We start from the raw sequence: 25,335 nt of genomic DNA on the forward strand, positions 1-25,335 counted from the left end.
TCCACATCGTGAGGGGGCTCCTGGTCTTATCCCAGAAATATGTAATGTATTCCTGCAAAAAAACCCCACAAAACAATCAAAATTAGATTTTAAAAAAATGATCAAAAAGGAATATACCATAATCAATCAACTACAACCTCAAAGAGACACAAAATGACCAACATGAGACATCAAACAACCTCAAAATGGTGTCACAAAAAACCACACAGAGATGCAAAAATGTCTACAGACGATGAAAATGAGATCCCAACTAATTTCAAGCTTATGTTAAAAAACAACAACAAAAATCAGTGATCATAGAACATGAAACAAAAATACAAAGTTTGCAAAATGTTCTTAAACAGACACAAAATGAAACCAAACATACTAAACATAACCACAATAATATCCCAAATTACAAAAAAGTCAGACAGAATGGCCACTCACAGACATAAAACAACCAATACGGTGTGCCAAACACCACTAAAACATGCAAAAAAAAAACTACAATGAGAAAAATCAACACAGTAAGTAACAGTGAAAACAATATTGTTTTCAACAACAACAAAGCGCATCTACATGGTCTGTGGTCACATGACTGCTCTTGTCGGAATGTTGTAGTCGTTGATAGGACTCTATCAATTTTTTTTAACTTTTACTCATCTCTGCCCCGGGGCTCATAGTTTAGTAATTTGTCCATGACCGTCAGTTCAGCCAGGTCGTCACAACTAGACGCACCAACACGCAGGCTGTTGATTGGTCTTTCCGCGCGTCAGTAACATCTGCTGGGGCGGGAGCAGGAAAATCGAGCCATTGCTCTAGTTTCCCCTCTCACACAGATGCTGCTGCTGCTGCTGCTACTGGGTCAGTGTCATGCCGTCTATTAATAAAAACAGTCACAACAGCCACGGCGAGAGAAAGCGAGAGAAAATCCGCACCATCGTCCCTGCGTTTTGAGTCTGGGGAGATGATCCAGCGCGCAAAATAACATGACACAACAAAGCTTCAACTTCCGATAAAAGACACCCCCTTTCTACACCTTTTTGTTCGCCTTCTGCGACCTCCTTACAGGTGCTATTGTCTGGCTCACCTTTTACCCAGCTGGAACACACTTATTGACTCCGCTTGTGCACTTTATTGCGGTCACGCATCTGCACTGGCGGCTGCAGCTTGCTGGTAAACTCGAATTGGATCCCGGCGACAAGGACTCCCTCTGGTGCATTGATGCACCCGTTTCAGTGGTGTAACGGTGAGCAGTCATTTTATATGATTAGATCTGTGTTTGTTAGGCCTATAGCCTGTTCTTTCATTTGAGTAACAGACGGTGGAAAAAGGCCGAATCACAATAGTTATTTCTAATATTTTTTGCATCTCCTATCAAAGGAAAACAAAATTGCCTCTATTATTATTATTATTATTGTTGTTATTATTGTTATTATGTGTATGTGTGTGCGTGTGTGTGGAGCTACATCTGTCTTTACTACTGAGTTTAAAGTGCCCTACTGGTTAAATTGTTATCTAAGCCTTTATAAATGCTTTATAAGCAGCATGTACCATTTAATAAACGGTTCAAATGACACATCAGTGAAGCTGTGTAATATGCAAATATCTGTGTTTTAGAACCTATGAATATATTTTCCGACAACATTACTTCCAATTTTGAGCACACATAAGTCCAAAGGACATTTAATTAAGGGCATGTTGGACACTCTTACAAGAGGGTCAAAAATGAGCTTGTATCTGAAGTTATAATTGTTGACAGAAACTGCACTTTTATAAATAATAAGACGTGGACATATATCTGATTACAGCTACTGCATTAAAGGAGAAATGTCGGTTGTTGGAAAAATGAATGAATTCTAATAAGAAATCTATTTTTTTCAAGCCAGAATGCTGCACATTCCCACGATTTCATTTTTTCATATGTAAGAACACAAAGCTTTTATGTCTCAGATTACATTGCACCATTTACCAAATAACACAGGATATTTGAATAGATCATCCATGACAGTGGGACACTTGTTAAAAATATCTGACATTTTGTGGATACAGCAATCAGTGAAGAGCATAACTGATCGTGTAATAACTGGCTTTAGCCCTGTATGCTACAGTGTGTTATGAACCATGTGTGATATTTTTTTAGTATTCTCCTTGTTAACACTAATTAGAGTTATTATTTTGAGCTGCTACTCACTTGTTAATTGTATATTAGGTTAAAACTGCTTTTGTCTAAATGTTAGTCAATGATCGAATTGATTTGCAGAATAAAGGACTCCTTAATCAAGAGGGTCCTTTATCTTAATCTCAAGTAATTCCAAAAGAGAGCCACACAAGGCCAGTCATTGTGCTTTCTGTGTAACATTTCGGCTCTCTCGGTAACCTTGTTTACACTGACTGACTCTATCTACAATCTATCTCTTTCACCTCTTGGCTTTGGACAGTTTATCAATCTGTAAACGACAAAATAAGTTTGAACAACTTTTCAGGCCTATTTGCCTCAGCAGCAGTTGTACTTACTCAAAACAAGCCCTTCATCTCGATGTAATGGTGTTGGTGCCTTACTGTGGCGGAGAGAGTTTGTGCAAATGATGGATTGGTCTTTTTCCTTCAACTTTGCATGTATGAATGCAGCAGCCTCCTCTGTGGACTGTTAAGACATTAACAATTACTCCCTTTGTGCGGCTCAACTCCCCTGCTATTCATAGTACACACTCAGAGCAGCACACAGTGACACACTACTGGAAAAATGAAGCAGCCACAACTCGCCGTCCGCTCAGCGTGTCAGTTTATCTGTGATTATTTGCTCCAGTGTTCATGCATGTCACATGAAGTGCTTTCATGCATGTGCAGTAATGTTTTTGGCCCAACCTAATTTCTTCTTTAGGGCAGCAGCAGCCATGCAGGCAGGCTTGAGTGTTCCCTCTCATGTGAACTCCTGAATATTTGATGTCAAGTTCTGTCTTTAGTGCAAGCAGCAGCAGAGGCAGTTTTGTGTGAAATCAGCGTAAATAGAACAAAACCCCAGTAGGCATCCCGTCTCAGGGAAACATCCACGGTTGAGGTGTTTTACAGCACTGTCAAATCACAGAGGGACTTTCCCTGCCTTGTTGAACGACAGCACAAGAATCTGTCTGACACAGATTTTCTTTGTCTTAAAAATGAGAACTTTCGCTTGCAAACCTTCATCCTTTCTCTGTATCTACTCTTGGCACCATGGCAACTGGACGCCTCATGAGACCCCCAATATATAGGTCAGTGGTCATGCAAGGCTCCACCTAAAGCAAAATATCACATATAGCTGTCTGATTTCCACACATGCAAAGGTGGAGAGGAAAAACACGAAAGTCCACCCAAACAGACAGTGACACGGTGAACACAAAAAGACTTGAATTGATATGACCCAGATTTGGTTTGTTGGTCTGCTGCAGCCTCACAGGTGATTTGTGCCATCAGCTGTGCAGTGACATGAATACAGGAACAGCTATGAACCTCCCCCCACTCACTGTTAGTGTTTCTTTGTCTTCAGATGATCTTTGTAAGGCAGACTGTTTGACTCAGGCAACAATGATGGAGAAAATGAGGTCACCGTGTCCGTTTTGTTTGCATGTTCGCATCCTCACATGTGGTCATTTCCTCTGAGATATTTTGGGATATAGGCAGTTTTAAGAAGCTGACATCTGATGATGAGGCGTGTGCTAATCGTGATGTTTTTACTCTGATTCAACCATTATGAGAGAGTCTACAGAGACCAAAATGTCAATAAAGCTTTATTGAAAAATATGCCAGAATAGAATCCTTACTTAAAAAATCAATTTAAATATAAATGCAGAAGAATCATCAGGAAGCTGCATTGTAAAAAAAATAATTCTTTAAAAATAGGGTCTTTTGTGCCTTTGTGCATAAATAGATTTTTAGTGCTTCTGCATTCATGCATGTGCAACATTTTAAAGTTGTGCAGTTAAAAAAATATTATGCTTAATAAAAATTTTAAGCATAACATTTTGTCACATAGTAAAATAAATTCCTCCTGGACATGGCTCATTCAGGCAAATAATAGATTGAAACAGTAAACTTAAAATAGAAGTGAAATGTGCCAACGTCAAGTTTGTAGATGTCAATGTCTGGGTGTAGTGTGACTAATGTAGGATATTTATGACTGGGAGGATGAAGGACATACTCTATTAAAGGTGGCCTGTGCTACATTATATTTACAGCCTGCATGAAACAACTGGAGGTGGTGAAAGGGGTTCTTACAGATACATTTGGGGGTTAGGTGCAGCTCATTCATATTTGAGCTGGTAAATGAAGAGTCCAGCATTGTAATTATTTTTCCACTGTAAAGTATGCTGCTCGGTTTACCCTTGTCAAATATATACAAAAAAGAATCAAATAAAAACAAAAGGAAGGGAATGTTGTAAAAAATGTAAAAAAATGTTCATTTGTGTCTGAAAATCAGGACTGTCCTGAGGTTTCAGATTTGTCCACTGGAAATTGCCCACATTAGCTGTGTTCAACATGAGTGACAAATGGGCATCTTATCTGGGGTCACTTAGGAACCCATTCAGGCTCTTTGTGTTGATTGTAGCTCAATACTTGTTTGATATGTCCATGTGTACAAACCAGTTTGGATTTTGCAGGCATGCAAGCAGCCCTTTACATGCTACCTTTTTGGGTCGACTGTGCTGAAGCTTACCATGCAAGGGCATGCTATTAGTTTACAGTACGCTGTAGAAGTGTGTATAGCAGTGATTCTCCTGCTGAGTCTCTCATCAAACCAAGTGTTGATGATGTTCTTCTGCTCCTTGTCTTCTTTGTCTGGTATTGTTTTACTCAGCGGTGATTGATCAGTAGTGTATTCAGTGTGCTCAGTTCACACTGTTACAAAGATTGGAGATGTACGTGAACAGCCGGGACTCAGTAGACATCGCAACACGAAGGCAGTGACTGAGCAGTCACAGAAACCGTGAATTACATTCAATGAAAAATGTGTGCTTGTGTTTGAAACTGACAACAAATAAATGTAAAAACATATGTGCTATGCACTTACTATAATCCTACAAGAAACCCACATGAGTAATTAACAACGTGCTTATATGGAGCCCATGGAGAATCCCATATGGGGACTATTTTTCACCCCATTTATTACTCGCATATGCTCCACATCCAAATGTTGGAAGGATACTGGTCTCAAGAACATTTGTGCTTTAGTTTCCAACCTAGCAGTCATGACCCTCTAGAGGGTCGCAAATGTGACCTGAAAGCTGTTCTGTTCAAACCCACAGTGCAGAAAATGTGGTGTCCCCCATGAATTGAAAGGATGGCAAAAAAAAAACCAAAAAACCATCCAGCTGTACAAGAGATTGATTTTAAACTTTTAGATGGTCAGGATTTAGTGGTGACACGCATTAAGGAAGGGAATAGGATAGGACCCTCCAGAGTCCTGATACTGGCTTTAGATGGGCAGAGTTCGGAGGTGGCAGATACTTATGATGAGATTCTTTATTTATCAGTAAGTGGCGGAGATTGAGAGGAGGTGGGTTGTGCAAAGTCAGCTTATAGGAAAAATGACTGAATGAATTTGAAAAAGCAGGGATCAGATTGATTGGCTCAAAAGGAGCAGGCAAGAACACCAATTATAGAGTTATGATGAAAGGTCTAAGAATTAGGTGAGTTTGACAGTGTTGGAAATCAGAAGTAATGAAGCGTAACAGATGAAAAGCCCAAACAGCAGGGAATGAAGGCACATGTGAGGGAACAGATCTTCCTTATTGAACTTATACAAAAGCCTAATTCCCAAAAACACAAACAAGAAAAACCTCACCAATGGTAATCAATGATTGTCCCCATCATCAATCGCTTTGTCTTCTCAGACTGGAATATTTCCTCTGAGTGCTGAGTTTCTCTCTCTTCTGGAGGAGCAGTTTCTGTCCTCATCAGCTCTGTCAAATGTAAAATGGATCCCTACTGGGGTATTAATTTATGTTTAAACCGGTCATCCTTGCATTGTCATTAGTGGTATTTAAGAAGCAAAAGAAGCAGCACTGTGGAAAAGACACAATATTCAAACGATGCTGTTGGGATAGATGTGGGTGCTTTTTTCTCAGGGGTTGTAAGAATTTTGATCCAGTGTTTGTGAACTCCTGCCGTCAGCTCTGCTCATGTGCTTTTATCAGAGTTTCATTTATGGGACTGATTAAAGACCACCTTTGATGTCTCTGCTAACAAACACCTCTCGCTGACTGAAACGAGGGAACTTGAACGTGCAGCCGTCAACACATCTCGAGTAATGGAGATTTTCTGCTCATTCAGACTGAGTGGAACCAAGAGGCGGGTAGTATTGATCCTCTCATTCTGCAGTTTCTACTCTGAGGTGGGAGAGGTGTCAGATAGAAATGTCAGTGTGTTACTTTGCCAGCTGGAGTGAGCGGAAATACCAGGATTGATTAAAAAACAGCGCCGCAAGAAAACAAAAGTCATCCCGGGGAAATGAAACCAGTAAAGGTCTTCATCAATCTGCCCATCCATTTGGTCATCTTCTCATCAATCCAGACATCCATCTTTGTGTCTATCTGTACATCTGTACATCCCGCTGGCTGTATCCTGTAGCATTCATTCGTCTATCCATACAGCCACCTTACTATGCCGTCATCCAACTGACATGCCAACCATTTAATCATCCTTTTATCCATCATCAGTCCAATAGACAATTTGTTCACATCATCCCTTAGTCCATGTATCTATTCTCCCTTCTGTACTTTGTATATGTGTCTAAAACACAGTGGATCATTCTGCGGTATCATTCTGCGGTAATTCTGGTGATCATTCTGGTGAAAACATAAACTATATAGGTTCAAAATAAAGCTGAGTTTTAGTTTGTGACATAACCGTCATTTTGATGCTTGACTGGTATGTAAGTATGAGAGATGCTTAAGTGTGCTGCTTAACTTCATGCATTACTCCATGGAGTAATAACAAAGTCTTTCCACAAAGGCCAATGCTGTATTTTTGCAGATTTATTAAAAGCGGTCCTGATTTAAATTAAAAAGCTTTTCCTTTCATCGCGTTCTAACCGTCGGCCAACTTTCATAAAATTAGGCTTTGTTTTCTTTTTAGTTTTCTTGTGAATAAACAGACAAATGACATTGCTCCTGTATGGCTCTTCCACTCTGGCTCTCACCATGGCAGAGGGAACACAAACATACGTGCACATACACACACTGTCATCACCTTCTTCTTGTTTTTATCTGTTTATCTCTGGATCTGATCTATAGTTGTAATCACTGAGGTAGCACTGACTGGGCATAAAATGGCACATTTAGTGCATTTATGTTTCTTTGTGGAGTATTTTTCAGTGTTTTTCAGTGTGGATTAATTTAATCTGCAGTAACTCACAGCTCGCTGCATTTTCTCAGCTCTCACTCAACACTTATCTATCCATCATGCATCATGTCCATCTAATGATTTTCTTGTCCAGCCATCTATCCAAATGCCAGTTTCTTCCACCTATCCATCTCTATATATTGCCAATCCATCCATCTATATAACCTAAAGGCTGCCTTGTTCTTTCATCTTGCATACAGTGGACGGACTTCTGGTCCATTTAAGCAGAAGTAAATGTAGGCAACTCATTCACACCTACAGACAGTTCAGAGGAGAAGGAGTGGGAGATGTCTATGATTCAAAGCTCTTAACTGCTCTTATAACACAGTTTGCTGCTATGTGTCTTTAAAGACCAAGACTGGCGCACAAACAATAGACAATCTGACTTCACTGATTAGCACCTTGTCTCTGGGTAAAGGTGTGCTAATCACAGACGTCATCTGCTGTAGTTCTCATGAAAATGAAAACCTACTCACGGTTTCAGCCTTCAGACTTGTTCCCATCGTAATCAGAAGAAGCTTGTATCAGCAGACTGCTGTGCATCCTGCATTTGCTCCAATTCACTATCAGTCTCTGAGTTAGCGTGACCCTGATCTCACAAAGCCCCCTCTCACATGTAGATAGTGACTTGTCATTACTCACACGAACAGGAAAAACACAAGTGTGCTCTCTGTATCTGTCTAAGTCACTGCTGCTTCTGTGCATTTGTTTTTCCTCTAATTCTTATGCTCGTCATATGGGAATTGAAGGTTCATTGTAGGACCCACTGTATGTTCAATGATTTTTAATGATTAACAACACTAAAGACCAAGTTCCTCTCTGGTCTTCTCTCTTTTGATTTGCACCAGTGGCTCAAAATCAAACTACCATCTTGGAGGGGGTTACACAAAATGCCTAAATTTGCATGTTTTGAATGTAAAATATATAACCCCTGGCAAAAATTAGGCAAAGGTTAAAGATCTAAATCCATGACAAGGCTCCGCTCTTGAGAGATGAACAAGAAAGTTGGAACCTAATTGATGAAAACTATGATTTTTCATTAATGAAGCTGTAAAATTCAATCTGTAATAGAAGCCAGACGAGCTTAAACAAAGTACCAGCAATTTTGGTTCATTTTTTGATAATTTCTTTCATCTACTTGATCTGGCTAAAAAAATAAAAAAAGAGTTTTTGTGGGGTTTTTTTATGTATATTTTATGAAGCCAAAGTGTTTAGCTGTTAAGGTATATTGGTTTGTGTCATATCTGTGATTATATTTCACACAGAACTTATGAGATTCCTCCATATTTCTTTAATTTCTGTGTAGCTCAGCTCACTGCTCCTTTCTGGTCTTCTCTCTTTTCCCAAGTGGCTCAAAATCAAACTACCACCTATACAGCTACTAAAAGTGTTGATGTCTTTATTTAATTAATTTAATCCATCAGAGTCCGGAGTATTCAGATGCTGTGTGAAGATAATAAACACAATGTATCAAATACAGTAAGCCTCCCTCTTATTGTAACCTATCCATTGTCATTCAACATTTGTTCTTCCACCTCTCCCCCTCTGACCTTGGCTGCAGACGTCAACACTCCGGTGATTATGTATTTCATGGTGAAACAAACACACACAGGAGCATAGCCGGGCACCTCAATGGGAATATCATCTTTTTTGAATTGGAGTTTTCTGCAGTGTCCCTTCATGGCAGGAAAACCAAGTGTTGCATTTGTGCAGTGGGAGTGAATCTGTGTACAGAAATTTTTGTGTAGCTATTTTAATCAAAATACATTTACCATTTTTCAGAGTGTGAGAACTTTAAGTCTTAAAACTGACGAACTAGATTCCATCAATGTCTTCAACATTTTTAATCTAATGTCCATAATAAATAACTGAGCAAATACAATAATTTTATCTTTAGCTGTTACTTTTGTCTACCTGTCTGAGTGTCCTGAAATTACACTAACAAAGGTGTTGTAGGAAGACTCAATCCTGTTGCTTGGATACCGTATAAAAAGAACATTTTGCTTGATCTTATGACAGACTAGATGACTACCAAAGGTGAAGAACTTTATGACAATATTTACTGCTGCAATTCAGACTGCAAGTTAATATTACGACCTAAAAAGGAAATATGTGTAGAGTGTGTTTGTGTTTAGATAGATTCTGAGGCGTATTACTGTGTAAAGCCGTCATTCTTTTTTTCTATGCAACTTTTCTCTTCCTCTGAATATGTCTTGAAATCTCGTGTCCTGCTTTGTTTAGGGTGCTTCTGTGGTCTGGGACTGGTTTACTCCAACAAGTCGTGCACCATGCCGCCCATCACCTTCCAGGACCTGCCTCTCAACATCTACATGGTCATCTTCGGGACAGGCATCTTTGTCTTCATTCTGAGCCTCATCTTCTGCTGTTATTTCATCAGGTTAGGGACAAAACTAACATCAATGTGAGATTCAAAGGGGATATTTTACACCCTTTTTTCACAAGTTGACACTCAAGTCTTATAAAATGTCTGTGACATTATTCGGTCAGACAGTGCAACAGCTCCTTTAAACACTGTACTCTTTTTAATTTGACCAGTTTAAGACCATGGAGTTAGACACTCTACTACGCCCCTATCTTCCTCAGGGTCCAGTAACGCCTTTAAACATGTTATTACTATTTGACAGAGCATACAGTAAATGCATTGAGAGCCCACACTAGCACACACAGCAAACAAAGCTCAGAGTAGCACACTGACCTGATGAAAAAAACTGAGAGTTTTGTTTTTAAGTACTTGCATTTCCCTGATTGGCTGGTACTGATCCAACCTCTAGGCACAATCTCGTTACCTGCCCAGGTTGTGAAAATACCCCACCACAGAACATAATACATAATACGGAGCATGATATATTAATTAATTAATCAATCAGAAATCTCATAGTAATTCCTCAGTCACACTGTTGCTTCATTTTTCTGAGTTTTGTCTAAATTTTAGAGACTAATATTTTGCATATATGCTCTTCACCAAAGTTGACAAGTTTATGTTAGTAATTACAGGGCTGCTGATGGTGTATTTAGTGACAAATGGGAAGTAAGGATTTTTAACTTCTGACTGGGAATAAAGATAAAGTTCACCTGTTAGAAGTGAGATTTCCCTGCCGGGTCATAAAACATGAAATAAACACCTAGTATTATTATCAATACTATTACTATTACTATCACTATTACAGCATTATTATTACTTGTTTTTCTTAAGTTAAGTGAACTGTAGAACTGCTGATGAGAATTTGCTGTGAAAGTGCTAAAAGGTTTTGGCTTCCCACTTCCAATGTTTAACAACATCTGATCTTGAGGTTGGATTGAGATAAAGATTTAGAGGCTGACTATTTCTACTCTGAGCTGGGAGTATGATGTAGAAATCCACTGCAACTCTGACTCTGACTCTTTAAGTGAGATATTTTCAGACCTTCAGGGCTCCGAAGTGCTAAAATTGTGTTTTTTAGCCGGTAATAACCTCAGAAACCTCAGAGGGATTTTCATTACGTTTACTGAATCTTCCACACAAGTCATTATTGTATCATGAATTCACTCCTTCTGATCAGTGTTTTTGTTTCTTTTGAAAATAGTTCTATGATTAGGTTGATGTTAGGCTGCAAAGAGATATCACAAACATCATTTTCAAGCTTCACCCTTCTGTCTAAATACGGTCATTTCTGGCTCAGAAATATTAAAAATGGCCCAAATCCAAAACTCTTAGCTTGAAAATAGTTTGAATATACAAAAACGTGTCAACTGAATATATTCCATTGTTAAAAAGCTTGTTGTGGAATATCTTCTGCGTCTTTTAGATGCACACGAATGCCATTTTTTGACCTGTTGAGCAACATGGGTCACAGAGCTACTTTGTCCGCAACACCATCATGGGTTGGATGGTTCAAACCAAGCTGTAGCTATGTCCGAAACAGGTGCCAAACTGTATGTCCTTAAATTCTGAATGTTTTTTTTATTTAGACTGGCAAGTTAAATAACTTTGCTCTAAGCAACCAGGGCCAAAGCAGAGGTCTTTTGTTTTTGTTTTTTTTTGGACAAAAACGTCTTCAGTGACAGAATTTCCATAGTATTTTTATTCTGAAGTCAAATTAGGTCTACAACAAACTCTACAAACTTAGCTGCACTCTCAAGTTTAAGATGGTTAATAAAAAGTATTAAGATGTAATAAGTTAGGCTATCCATTTTTCACAAGACAACTTGTAATCTGTGGCATTTCAAAAGCCTGCTTTGACCTGCTTTGGGTGTACAATGTCTCAAACACTTCTTCACAACTGTTAATTCTGCCGAGATAAAAAGGGCACTGCAGCACATCATCAATATGAGATACGCATTTACAAACATTTTGACCTTTGAGTGTGTTAGTCTCTTTTCATTGTGGCTTCATATTGACCTGCACATAGTTTTTGGGAATATAATAACACCCTTTCCAATGTTAGCACTCTGAGTCAGATTTGTCCTTCATAAAGTTCAATGAAAAGTTAATGGCTCAAGTCATTAAATTTCCTCCTCTGAGAATCATAAGCTTATGTAACTAATTTGATGGTAATCCATCTAATGGTTGGTGAGATATTCAGGTGCAGCTAAAGGGAGGGATTCAACAGACTCCTAAAAAGCCAAATTGTGTTTGTGTGTATGCAAGAAATACAGTAAGGGAGGGAAGGATGTAAAAAAATAGAGGAACATCGTGACCTATCCTGCTGTTGTCTGTGAACTCCCTGATGAGCTGCGGGCTACGTATGTGTTTGAAAGATGGGATGTGAGGCAACAGGAAGCCGCCCGTCACAATGTGTGAGGACAGGAGTGAGCTCAGAATAAATACGGCCTGAATAGCGCACAGTGGGAGCACACAAAACCATCACACATGAAGGTCTGTAGTGTACAAAAGCTCACCAGGAAACACCAGCACCTTGCTTGCTTTGGATGACTCAGCATCTTTATGTGGCCAAACTGCCCACCATTTCCTAATATGCCGTGCTATTTTTACACTTTGATTTCAAACTGCTGTTACAGATGGCGACATGTTATTTAAATGCCACTCTTATTTGTGCATGTACTTTCTTTTGTTCATGCAACTCAATATATCTTGTGAAGTGTCATTTGTTCACAAACAGTAGAAAGCTATCCTTGTGAGGGAGCATTTCTACATGTGCTCGATCCTCCCTCAGTTTGCAACTTGTCAACACAGACTCGCTCGCCAAGATGATGTTTGAGACCGTGGAGGCAGGAACAGTGACGGATGTGCCCTCAACAGGTGCTGCACAATATGCCCCTTATTTAATACATTCAGTGGTTATTAATGAGCAAAAACGTTTGATTTTTGACACCAATCATCATTTTGTTATTGGCTGACACAGACATTATGTATGAAACTCGCTTGTCAGGTGTTGTTTTCAAAATTTGAAATGAACTTTAGTTTGAAGATTAACTTGGTTAATTTATTTAATCTTCAAACTAACCAGCACAAAAATAGGATAGTGCTCCTGAAATCAAAATAAATGAATTAATGAAGTATCATCTTTAAATGGATGGTCAGATTATCATGAAAAATCTGTTCTGAATGTTTTAAAAGACAATAAAAGGGCACCAGTTTAAATAGTTTGTTTTACAAACATCATCGGAAATGATTTTTTTTAACTTAGTATGAATTATTGTTAGGGGCATGCTTAAATCAAATAAGCAGAACATTTGTCAGTTTTGATTAGTTGTTGAATGGTTTGTTTGACTGGGCATTTGACCATGAGCTCTGTCAGAAAAAGCTCACATCCCTCCTGATTCTGTTGAAACACTCGCCTATGAATCACAACCACTGAGTCACTTCCTGTGGCTCCATTAACAGGCTGAAGGTAGTCTTGGTTAGGAGTGAGATTGTGAATTAATTTATTGAGAGGGTGATTCATCAGACTGAATGGTGAGTAATGATTCTCTGTGAGGGGCAGGTTTCCAGTCAGACTCTCTCTCAGTCCTTTCTATGTTTGTGATGTTCAGCTTCAAAATTACAGTGAGATGGTTGAGAAGTCTGACCCTGTTTATCCGCATGTGTTAGCATTACATTTTTTTTCATTTCCTCTAAAATGCCTTCTTGTATTCAAGGTTTTTTTTAAGGCCAGCTCTCTCATTTAAACAGGTCCTTGTGCTGGCACAAAGATGAAATGAACATAGCAACGTACAACGCGTTCTTGTAAATCACAAACTAAATTCAATTTGAAATAGCACACAAAGATAACATATTAGATGTTGGAACAGAAACTTAAGGACACGCAAGACAGGTTTAGTTTTTCAGGGGTAAGATGAGGAGGAATCACCTGTGAAGCTTAGTTTATGGTTGCCATTATCAACCTATGTGAATGGCCAAAGGCCAGAATTGACATCACAATAACTGGTATTCTGATTAATATGAATAGGAGAGCTGGTGGGAAGAGTATGCCACCTTCTTTTTGTCTTTACAGCCTGTCATTATTGCAAACAATACAGAAACATCATATTCCTCTCTACTATTTAGATAAAACAAACAAAGTAAACTTAGTAGTTAAGTTTGTGTTTGACTGATGTACTTCTGTGTGACTCCTTTAAGTGATATTCCTGCAGTCTAAAGATGCTCAGTGGCAACACCTATTGTCTAGGATCAAATGGTACCTGTGGATATAAACAGCAACGTCACTGCAGCAGTTTAGACTGAAACTGAAACTTCGTACAAGCCACGGCAAAATGTATGGAATCAATACACCTGAATGATGTTCATTCAGCTTTTTTGTTTGGTAAAAAATAATTAAATTAAAAAAAAAATTAAACTTTTGCCCATTTTATTCACACAAAATAGAAGAGAAAATGGTGGAAACCCCCATTTCGTGAGGAAATATTTTGGAATCACATCATAATTTGCATTTATGAAACAAATATGTACCGAAGTCTAAATATACAAATGGTTGCTCCCGGCTGATTGGCAGAAACACGGCCCAAATTAGGGAGTTATCACTGGAAACTATGGAAATGATTAGAAAACTCTTTCAAGAAAGGTAATTCAACTAATAGTATGGTAAACAATGTTGGTTCTTCCCAATCAGCTGTGTCTAAAATTTGGAGCGAGTACAAGCAAAATGAGAAGATTGTATAAGGGAGATATACAGTTTGAAGTGATGCCAAAAAAACTCAAACCAGCCAATAGAAAATGCACATCAAGAAAAATGGAAAAACAATTGGGCAGAAACAGAAACATGGTGCTCATATCAAAGTCAAAATGAGCTGATATTTCCTTAAAAAAAACAATAATATCTCTCAGAATCAACAGCTTTACGTTTAGTCTTTGTACTACTGCTGATTAAATATAGAGTAATAATTATTCGTAAGTCATAGTGTTCTGTTTTGACTTATTTTTGGGAGAGACGGTTGTGCAAGGCTGAAAATATATCAGTGCCCCACCTCCATCTGAAACAACAACAGATGATTTATATTAGATAACAAAGCAGCTATTCAGAGAGATTTCACAGTTCATACAGGGACAACCTGATGTTGTTTTTATCCGTTTTTGTCCGTTTTGTATTGTTTTACAAAACAATGACTTAAAGTAGAGATATTAATCTACCTGACTGGTTCTCCCTAGCACATTTTCTGACGCATTTAATTCACATTCAGAGAAGCATAAGAGTTCCCCCAAAGCACCAAACAACAACAGCAACATTTAAAAACAGGAAATATGACTGGTTTCTAGGATACTGCACAGTTTTACATCCTTTCAATGTTTAGAAACTGTTCCTCAAATGTCCTGTTGCGTCACAGCTTCAGATTTTGTTGGACTTGCAGAAAGTTAAGTTAGCAAAAACTCAGTTTGGAAAATACAGTGAAACTTATAAACATTTTTCAGCAGAAGAAAGAGCAGACTGGAGGTCATCTGGTGACACATGTAAACAGAAATACAGTCAGCAGGAAATCAGAATGGGCGACGATTAAAACTATGAAGCAAGGTTGTGTGGATGTAAACAGTTTATACAAACACGATAAATGTAAGTGATATGGCAGGCTGGAATTTCCTTTTGAAATTATCTGTGTTTAACTGTAAAGAACAGCCCTTTACATTCTGAAAGACAAGATGGGTGCCAGGGTTGAGGAGCGAGGCCAGTTTGAAGTGAGGTCATAGAGGTCCGAGGTGTGCAGGGTTCACAGAGCAGGGAAGCACAGAGCTGAGCTGAAGTGGGCAAAACTGTAATGAGGATTAATCAAGGAAAAACAACCTACACAGACTGAACGCTAAAGAGCAAAAAGTGATGAATAATTTGTCTCAAAGTGTTGTTAGAAGCAGAGGCTTGGATCTGTGAGTGCATGAGGAAGTGGCAGGACTGAATATTATATTTGTAGAGGTCTTGATTATGGAACTGGCTCAGGCTGATGGAGCTATTTTCAGACTCCAGCACACCTGACTGCACTCCTCCAATCAAAGACACACAATGAGAGAGAGGCTCAGGGAGAGGTAACAGGTTGTACAGGTGTTAAAGTGTTGTGCTTCAGCGAGTAAGTCTTTTGGGGTCTGTGTGATGTAAATGTCATTATTGAAGGGTGTGCAGAAGGCTTTCTGTGGAGGACCACTGAATGTTCTCATACTGTGTAGAAAAGCTCTTTGTGCTGAGCAGATCTGCTGCTTTTTTGATGTTTGCAATTGTTTAATTTAATCTGACACTCAGGGAAGCACAGGACGGGATGCAGAGTGGAGGTCTGCATTGGGATTGGGACTCCACTGGTCCAATGAAATTGAGAAAGTGGTCCTGCACAGGGCTCCATGGGAACAAACCACATCCCTTGAACACCCCACAAAGACAACTTCCAACTGCTAGCCTGGATATACAAACTACACATGTACATGACATAGTTTGATACATATGTTATACTGTAAGGAGAACCGGAAGAACATAGCAGTGTGTGCTTTGTATTCTCGTTTATTGTCATAAGCTGGTTTCTTCTGTTGGTCTTCAGTTTCTTCGCTCCACATAGCCATGTTTTGAAAAGTGTTGCTTGTTTTGGAGAAAGATAGACAACAAATGAGAAGAGATTGCATGTGACATGTGTTTTTGACTATGTATCTCACAGTGACTGCATAAATATTTTTTTAAAATGTGGATGGAGAGAGATCCTCCAAACAACTAATAGTTCTTTGGCTTCGGAGATTATGCTACATGTTGGTTGAAAGCTGATTAGTTCAAAGATAGCTTGAGCCAGAAGGAGCTGACAACAACCGATTTCATGACATGGAGGACAAAGTGCCAAAAACGATAAATTGTAAAGAAGCACATTTCAAAAGCACAGACAGCAGCAACACTGGTCAATCTTCATAATTTAACATTCAGTTTCACTCCATTACAAAGCAGATCTTTGTCCAATTTGACTTCAGTCTGTGCCACAGCACAGACCTAAAGGTATCAGCAACAGCACCAACACAACTAAGAGCAGGTTAAACCTGGGATTGTTCCACATATTTGTGAGACGGCTTACAAGTGGCAGCAAAATGCTACAACATGTAGGCTTGCCTGTGTGATGCCTCAATGCAGAGAGCAAAGCTTTTGTTGATGGTTTCTGTTGTCACTGGCGCTTTGCTCCTTGTTCACTCCTTTGTAATGCTGAACAGGCAAGCAATCCAAGTTCTCACCCGCAAACCCAACACTGACTCAATATGTTGAATTGACAAAAAAAAAATGTAATGCATTAGGCACAATATACACCTCAAATGCAAGAGAGACAAATATTCACTGACATGCCCAATGACTGACTGTCAACTTGTTGTAGAAGAGCCAGAATGGAGAGGCATTGTGTCACTATGTCAGTCTGATTGAATTTTTATCAAATGAACTGCAACATTTAACATGATGATATATAAACAAAATAGTACATCTAAACCCAACCTAGTTCAACGTTTTATAGCCCTTCTCAAACACAAGTGCACCCAAAGTGCTTAACACAGAAATTAAGTAAAACAAAAATATAAATCAAAAGGATGGGCTGCACTGGGGGGCAAGAGGGTTCCAGGTTGAGTCCCAACTGGGGCCTTTCTGTGTGCAGTTTACATGTTGTCCCCGTGTGGGTTCTCTCCGGGTAATCCGGCTTCCTCCCACCGCCCAAAAATATGCATGTCAGGTTAATTGGTGACTCTAAATTGTCCCTATGAGTGAGTGTGAGCATGGATGGTTGTGTGTCTCGTTTGTCTCGCTGTGGCCCTGTGAGGAACTGGCAACCTGTCCAGGGTGTATCCTGACTTTTGCCCAGTGACAATTCAGGTATCTGAAAACTACAAGCTCTGCTTTAAAGAACCTTTGGACTTTCCTGATTAAGTTACTTTAATGATCTTCCTATTGTCTTTTTCTACTTTTAAACATAAAATGATCAAACTACAATTTTGATACAACTTTTTATTAATTAATAGTTATAATTAGAAATGGCAATTATCTCTTGTTATTGTTGACAGGTCAGTACATCCTCGGATGTTGTTTGCCCGCACCCTAACTGCTCAGAGCTCTTTCAGCGGCATGTATTATTGCTCACAATGCTATGGCTGATTGATGTAAATGTGGATATGAATATGAACCTAAATTTGAGCTTGTGTTTAACACTGAATAAAGTAGGATTGTAGAGGATTCGTGAAAAGGTTTGAAATTAGATTAGAATTTTTTTTTTCCTGTTCTTGTGGACCAGTTCTCACCAAGGAGTTGAAGAAAAACACAGAAATCTCCATCATGCCTCCTCTCTCACCCGCTTCACATCATCTCCCAGCCATGGGAAAGCTCAACACATGTAAAACGTGTATCCTCACATTGTTCACATGGAACACTGTTTGCAGCAATCAGTGTAAACAATAAACCAAATCACAAAAACAATGAATAACGGACGTTTCCCTTCTCTCATTTTCTTCACTTTATATATTTTTATATTTTTTCTTTATTTTGGGAAACCTCATCACATCTCAGATGCAGTCTCTGCCTTTAGTTTCAGGCCCAAACTGCAGACGGTGACAGACATTTGAGTCTAACTTTAGTTGTGTAAAAACAGGAGACCAAAAATAACTGCCTGAGCAGACATAGCTCGCCAAGTGATAAAGATCTCCTCCCCATTGTTTCTTTTTGTGGGGGCGAGGGGGGTTTGTGCAGAGATTCAAAGAGGAAACATACTCATTAGCTGTGTTTGTGTATGTGTGTGTTTGCATTGTTCATGTAATTACATGACTGCTTAAGTGTGTGAACACATGTGTGTGGTTGTTGAGGATTTGTCTATAAATGTGTGGCCACCATAGCAGTTTGAGATGACAGTTTATTGTCAGAGAAAACGCAGCAGTTAAACAGATTTAGTAACACAGAGTCCCATAATTAGAACACACAGACTTAAATCTTACAGAGTCAAATTACCTGCTGTTAAAGTGAGACTGGAATTAAGACAAACATCTTTATCTCTTAATAATCGAGAAGAAGTGTAACGCAAGTGTAACGTACACTGAAACAAACATTTCTCAATCTCATTCTCACACTCATTCTAAGAGAGTTTTGAGGTAATTGTTGCAGTTTAAGACACTATATTTCTCTGTCAGCTATTGTTGCAGCTGGCTTTGCAGATTACAAAAATATATTGTGATCAATTTATAGAAAATATGATTAAGTTTACAATTTAAGTCCATTTCAACTTTTAGAATTATGCTGCATCAGTAATGATTTGAATCTGATCATGTAAACAACGTTGGGAAACGTATCAGCACTATAATGAGTAATATTGAATATTAGGATGTGATTATGCTTTGTTTGTTTGAATATTTTGTAACATTATAATTATGTTACATTATATTATATGACAAACATATCACCTGCACTTATCACCCAGTAATAAATGGTGAAGAGGAAGCTGAGCCAGAGGGTGAAGCTTTCAATTTATTGATCCATATTTGTTCCAACCATCACCTATGATAACGAGATCTGAGTAGTAACTGAAAGAATGAGTTTGTGGATAGCGGCTGAAATGGGCTTCCTTCAGATGGTGGCTGGGCTCACCCTTAGAGATAGGGTGAGGAGCTCTGCCATCCACAGGGAACTTGGAGTAGAGCCGCTGCTCCTGCACATCATAAGGAGTCAGTTGAGGTGGTTCAGGCATCTTGTTAGGATGCCTCTTGGTGGCCTCCCTTTGGAAGTTTTTCAGGCATGTCTGGGAGGAGGCCCCAGGGCAGACCCAGAACCTTCTGACCTGGGAACGCCTCGGGATCCCCCAGGAGGAGCTGGAGAGCGTCGCTGGGGAGAGAGACGTCTGCCCTCCTGAACCTGTTGCCTCCGCAACCCAACCTCAAATAAGCAGAAGATAATGAAGTAGAGCAGTGGAGTAGAGTAGAGTAGAACATGGCAAGAACAGAACTAAACTTGGCTTTAGAAATGACAACAAAGATGACAATCTAGAAGAGAATAAATGAAACCATTAAGTATGTATACATTGGGAGCTAATGACAAACAAGGTCAGATGTGCTAAGTAAGCTAAATGTAACCTGTGGAATTCAAACTAAGGTACAAATCTGGTGGAGTTGTGGCAGTGAAAGTCTTGCTTGTATGACGTGTCCTCCAGCTCAGACTATAAACACAAAAAAGAGAAAGATGTGCATGGAAGGAAATAAAGGAGGAATTATAACTTCTGAGCAAGCAGCAGTGAATATACTAATACACTAATGTAAATAAGTAATTTTTCGGTCCTTCAACTCAAAAAACTTAATGTCACTGTAACACCGAGCATCTGTGGTGCTCTTTACAGCCGCAACCTTCTAAAATTCAGTTGGTATCATCATTGTACAGTCTACACACATCAAATGATAAATGTATACTTAGAGTGTAGCTTGCAGTGAACTTATACAATGTCTGCAATCGCACTACAGAACATGGCAACAAAATCAAATAAAACAAAAAAGATTAACTGAACAAAGCGTTACACAGAATCCATATGAAGCATGGAAATAACAAGACAACACAATAACAAACCCATAGACCGTGACAGTTTACACAAATTTAAAGCCCATATAATACTCTATAAGTATAGTTGTACATGCTGTCATTTTCTAAAACTTGTTGTCTTCTCTTCTAAATATCTTGTTTTTCCTGTAGTCCCTTTAAAGCTCCCCTTCTAAATGGCTGCTCTGATTGGTTAACTGATGGGTCAATTTTTATAGCAGTGAGAAGCAGCTGCTTATTGTGCTTGATCATGCAAAAATGCTTCATAGTGACTTCACTGTGTAAGAAAATCTCAGACTACAAACAAGTGGTTTCGGGGTTTTCTATGAGAGAGAATAACTGTTTGGTGAGGAATTAAGGCGAAAGCAAAAAAATAGAAATATTTAGAGAAAATACCTCAAAATGTACTCTACCTCAGCTTTTGACTAAATGTACTTCCCACCCTTGAAATTCTTGTAAATACAACTTTGAATTCCGCATTTTCACTTTCATTTGAGCATTTTGTTTCGGAATCGATATATATATATCTATAGATAGATCTATAGATATGTATATATATATACATCCAGAACAGGTAAAGGATGGGAATACTTCCTTGACCTATTTAAAGAAAACACACACACACAAAATGCTTAATTAAATGTTCTGTCTCCACTTACTTACAGCAAACTACGACACCAAGCCCAGAGTGAGCGGTTTGGATACAGAGAGGTGAGACTCAGACAACAAAAAGCAACATATTTATTACATGGATTAAAAGATTATCTTTTTTGAAAACCACCTTTTGTTACTCTTACAGGTAGTTTTAAAAGGAGATCCCAAAAAGTTAAGTCTTCATGGGGTATGTATAAGATTTTGCACTAATTTCTCTTTACATGATCAGTAAAAGAGTTAAACTGATGAGTCATACTGAATTTATACCCTTGACTGTCCTCTCTGACTCCCGTCTCGTCTGTCACTCTCACAGCAGACGTGCGCTGTGTGTCTGGAGGACTTCAAAGTGAAAGACGAGCTGGGTGTGTTGCCATGCCAACATGCTTTTCACAGGAAGTGAGTAGATTTTTTCTTCATGCTTGTTTGCCACTTCACAACCGCTGACGCTTATTAAAATGAAAACGATCATATTAAATGTGATGTTCAGAGATCAAAAGTTAGATGGACTTCATCATTCATTCACGTCTTCTGGCTGTGAAAGCCCGTTCGGGAGTAGAGGGTTGGGTCAGGTCTGCAGTTTATCACAGCAGGCAGGACTGGTCCTGAGATCCTGCAGGGGAAGCATGTCTGTATCCTGAAGTTTTTAGGCGTCTAAAATTGGAGAAGCATTTTTCCTGGACTGGATTCTGTGACAGGGGTTTGAAAAAGAAGTCTATTTAAGGGAGCAGTTTAACATTTCTGGAAATACATGAGCCTTCATCACCAGTGAGCTCAGCAAGAAGTGATATGGTCTGAGTCAAGCAGAAATTAAAATGTGTATTAGGTCTGTTACATCACAAAAAATCATCAACTACTCAGCCAAGCATGAAGTATTACCACAATCACCAATTAAAATAGATTAGGCCTCACAATCATGAGAAAATTAGCTGCGCTGTTATTTCTGGTGTCTGGTCTGCTGAAGACCGCTGATTGACAGATCTCGGATCAGCTAGAATTAACACTACTAAGGGGCCAAACAGAGTAGAGTCTGTTTTAAGCAAACCAAACTGCTCAGATCTGAAGTCGAAGAACAAGCTGAAAATAATAAATATTCCAGTTCTGAACTAAGTTTTAAACATTCTTGGACTGTGTGACTCAAACTCGCATGTTGTGGGCATCTTCTGCCAACAGTGTGGCTGAGCTGTCAATTCCTTGAGCACACTGGTGGGAGAAGGAGAGTCAATTCGACTATGATGAGCTGTGGTAGTGATGCATCCATAAATCCCATCTGTCTCCAGGGCAAACTTTGTAAAAGTGCCAGGTGAAAAAATGATCTCTCTGTCCCCTTGGCTCTGTACAAAACCTATCCACTGAGCGTCCACCTGTTCCTGTAGCCCTCTAACCCCCACAGTCACAAAATCAAACCACAGTGTGTGTTAATCTAGTAAGTACATGTATATTCAGTCCTGTAAAGAGCTCATCTCTCGGCCCTTCATAAAGCATTGATCTGATTCTCTGTGCTGGTGTGTAGCCACGCCGACATCAGCAGTGCTACATTTTAACTCTGCTCCTTACAAAATTATTGTATTATTCCTAATCTTGATATTCCTCAACAATTTATGGGCTTCCAAAGTTCTGAAAATTCTGACATCCAGAGAAGACACATTTCTGTGATGAAGCAGGAAACACAGAGCCAGTTATCTGTCAGATATATAGCTAGATGCCATGGTTGGCTAGTTTGAGGCAAATTAATTGGATGAGCCTTATAAGATTATAATATGAGGGGTGGGTGTCAGCTTTGCTCACCTCAAATACTGTTCTGGTGTCACGGATCCCTGATTTCAAACCCACCCTAAAACATCCTAAACAGAAAATTGATTAACTCCATAATTCGGTAAAACATTGCTCCTAGTGTTAACATGTTTTATGAAACAGTTCTGTCATACATGTAACATGTTTCCATGCATAGCTTTAAATTAGCTTTACTCTGAACTTCTCTAAGTCATGTTATATCGAGAGAAGTTAAATACAAGGCATCTGGAGGTGCATTCCATCAAACTCAAGTAAATTCTTTAAAGCAAAATGTCCTCAAAAAACTCTAAAAGCCTTATTGTATGAAAAACAGGAGGAAACATGTTTTCATTGGTAAAAAACGTATTTAACCCGATGTGATAAAACAACATATTGTGGTTTTATGTCAGCAAGTTTTGGGTCTGCGCCGGGGCCTCCTCCCAGACATGCCTGAAAAAAATCCAAATGGAGGCCACCAAGAGGCATCCTTCATGTAGTAGTTTGTATGTGGGACTATATAACTAGCAGTTTCCAGGACGTAACTTAATCAGACAAAGAACTAGTTCTTGTAAAAACACTGCTTACGCACAAATTGCAAATGATAGCGGCATCCCATTTAAACAACAATTTATGCTTTTAAAATGCAGAATCACGCAAGTGAAGTTTGTAAAAACAAAAGAGATGGATTGTATATCTCATGATTTAGATTTAGGTGAAATGGGTTCAGTTTGTCTTCTTTCCTTGCAGGTGTCTGGTAAAGTGGCTGGAGGTTCGTTGTGTCTGCCCCATGTGCAACAAGCCCATAGCTGGCCCCCCTGAGCAGCATCACAGCATAGGGACTCTGCTGGATGAACTGGTGTAACCTCTGAACCTCTGTCAGTCTGGGTGGAATGCCGGCGCTGGGCCACACCAGCTGCCCCAAGTTAGTGACCGACAGGAGGAGTGACACCGTTTTGCTGTTAAAACACTGCAAAGCACCAACATGATGATAATATGTTGGGGTAACCTAGTTACCAACCGGAGGAAGACTCTAAAAGATGCTGTTGCTTAGCAACAACCTCTGTGATAGCAACACGACACCTTACAGTGTCTCAGAGATTATCTTCAGCCACCCACACATCACTCCACCGCTCTTCTTTCAAGATCCGCCCTCTGCACCGTTCTTCACATCTTCTATTGCTGCCTTGAGTGAGTTTAACGGCACCGGTGAAGAGGAGGAGGCAGATTTTTCACTGCGATGTCGATAAATGAGTGTTGGGGATAAAAACAGGAAGCACTATATGAGTCTTGCATGTCAGGGTGGGAGCAGACATGAAATTATGTCCCTATCGTCTGAAATTCCTGTGGAAAATACGCAAACGGCGCAGCAGCGTTATGCCCCTGTTCGTATTCAGTTTTTAAGAGTTTGTAAAGAGGAGCTGATAGAAGAAGAGCATCAAGAGAAATAAGTAAATAATACCATAATAAGAATATAGACAGGGATGATTTAAACTATTCTAAAATATTAAATTTGACTTACTGTGGTTAAAAAATTGTAAAAGATGATTAATTTCTTACAAGCAGTATCTAAATTATTAGTTTTCGTAGCCTAACCTTTTTTTTTACATGTTGTTTACAAATCAAACTAACTAATTTCTTCTGATGAGATGTGTTCATCCATACTGATGCTGGCCCCAACAGTGACACCATGTATTCTACATACTGTACATGCTCCACCTGTGCTTTTTGTCCGTCTAAACAGTATTTTTTTGTCCACTGGGTTGCTCTATTGCCCAGACATGTTTTTCTGTTAATATAGATGGAAATAAGTAAAGCATTCTGCCTCTCACTGTAACAGTTTATTTGAAGTATGTTGGAGATTTTTTTTAAATGTTGCACTTTGAATTCACACAAGAAAACCCCCTCTGTCTGTCTAAAATGTCAGTATGGTTTGAATGTACCTCAGCAGGTCCTTTATTTTCAAGTCTACAAAGTAAAGGAGCTGAGAGGTGCAGGCCCTTAAAGACTATTGCTCGTGATTCTGTTTCACATTCCTCGGTCATAGGGTTTATTTCTCTGAAAGCGAAACACTGCCTAAATTGAGCACAAAACTCACAAAGCACATTGTGCAGTGACAGCAGGCACCTGCACTGTAATCAAAATGTCCATGAGCCAAGAAAATTTAAGGGAAAAAAAAAAGAAAAGAAAAGGCAATTCTGCTGCATTGAGGAAGAGTAATGATCGCTCTCACTCTCTGACGGCCACATTCCACATTTTATAAGCCAACAGATGTAAATAACTTGAAACGGTAATAAATAAAGTTGTCTGTTTACTCAGCCTCTCGCATGTTTCTTGACAGCCATGTACATGGCGCCACCATCAGGGGAGATATTGCATCCAAATGCATTAAATCACAGGTGTGGCCAAAATGTTTCAATCCTTTTAACCCATCGGGATCATTTAGGAAGAGAAATATAATTGAATTAAATATTACTCTAAAGTAATTTTTTTAGTTTTTATCCTTTTTCTGTGATGTCTTTGGTGTCTTGTAGGTTAAGTGGTCGATTATTTTTGTTGCTGCCGTATGACTGTTTTTTATTTTTTTGGCTGAAAGTAC

The 25,335-nt window shown here is 39.0% G+C and overlaps 1 protein-coding gene across 2 annotated transcripts; it reads left to right on the forward strand.

Annotated features, from left to right (window-relative positions):
- Positions 1-808: 808 nt before the first annotated feature.
- rnf122 (ring finger protein 122) lies at positions 809-25,054 on the forward strand. Of its 2 annotated transcripts, none has more exons than XM_072387673.1 (6): positions 809-1,228; positions 9,601-9,757; positions 20,981-21,026; positions 21,115-21,156; positions 21,283-21,365; positions 23,487-25,054. In XM_072387673.1, the coding sequence occupies exons 1-6, from the start codon at positions 1,204-1,206 to the stop codon at positions 23,599-23,601; spliced, it is 468 nt and encodes a 155-aa protein (XP_072243774.1). In that variant the 5' UTR covers positions 809-1,203; the 3' UTR covers positions 23,602-25,054. The 2 variants fall into 2 exon arrangements, with proteins under 2 accessions (XP_072243774.1, XP_072243775.1); XM_072387674.1 differs by having other exon boundaries at positions 21,286-21,365.
- The last annotated feature ends 281 nt before the right edge of the window (positions 25,055-25,335 follow it).

This window comes from Leuresthes tenuis, unplaced genomic scaffold (genome assembly GCF_036924035.1).
Source record: "Leuresthes tenuis unplaced genomic scaffold, fLeuTen1.0.hap1 SCAF_6, whole genome shotgun sequence".
NCBI lineage: Eukaryota > Metazoa > Chordata > Actinopteri > Atheriniformes > Atherinopsidae > Leuresthes > Leuresthes tenuis.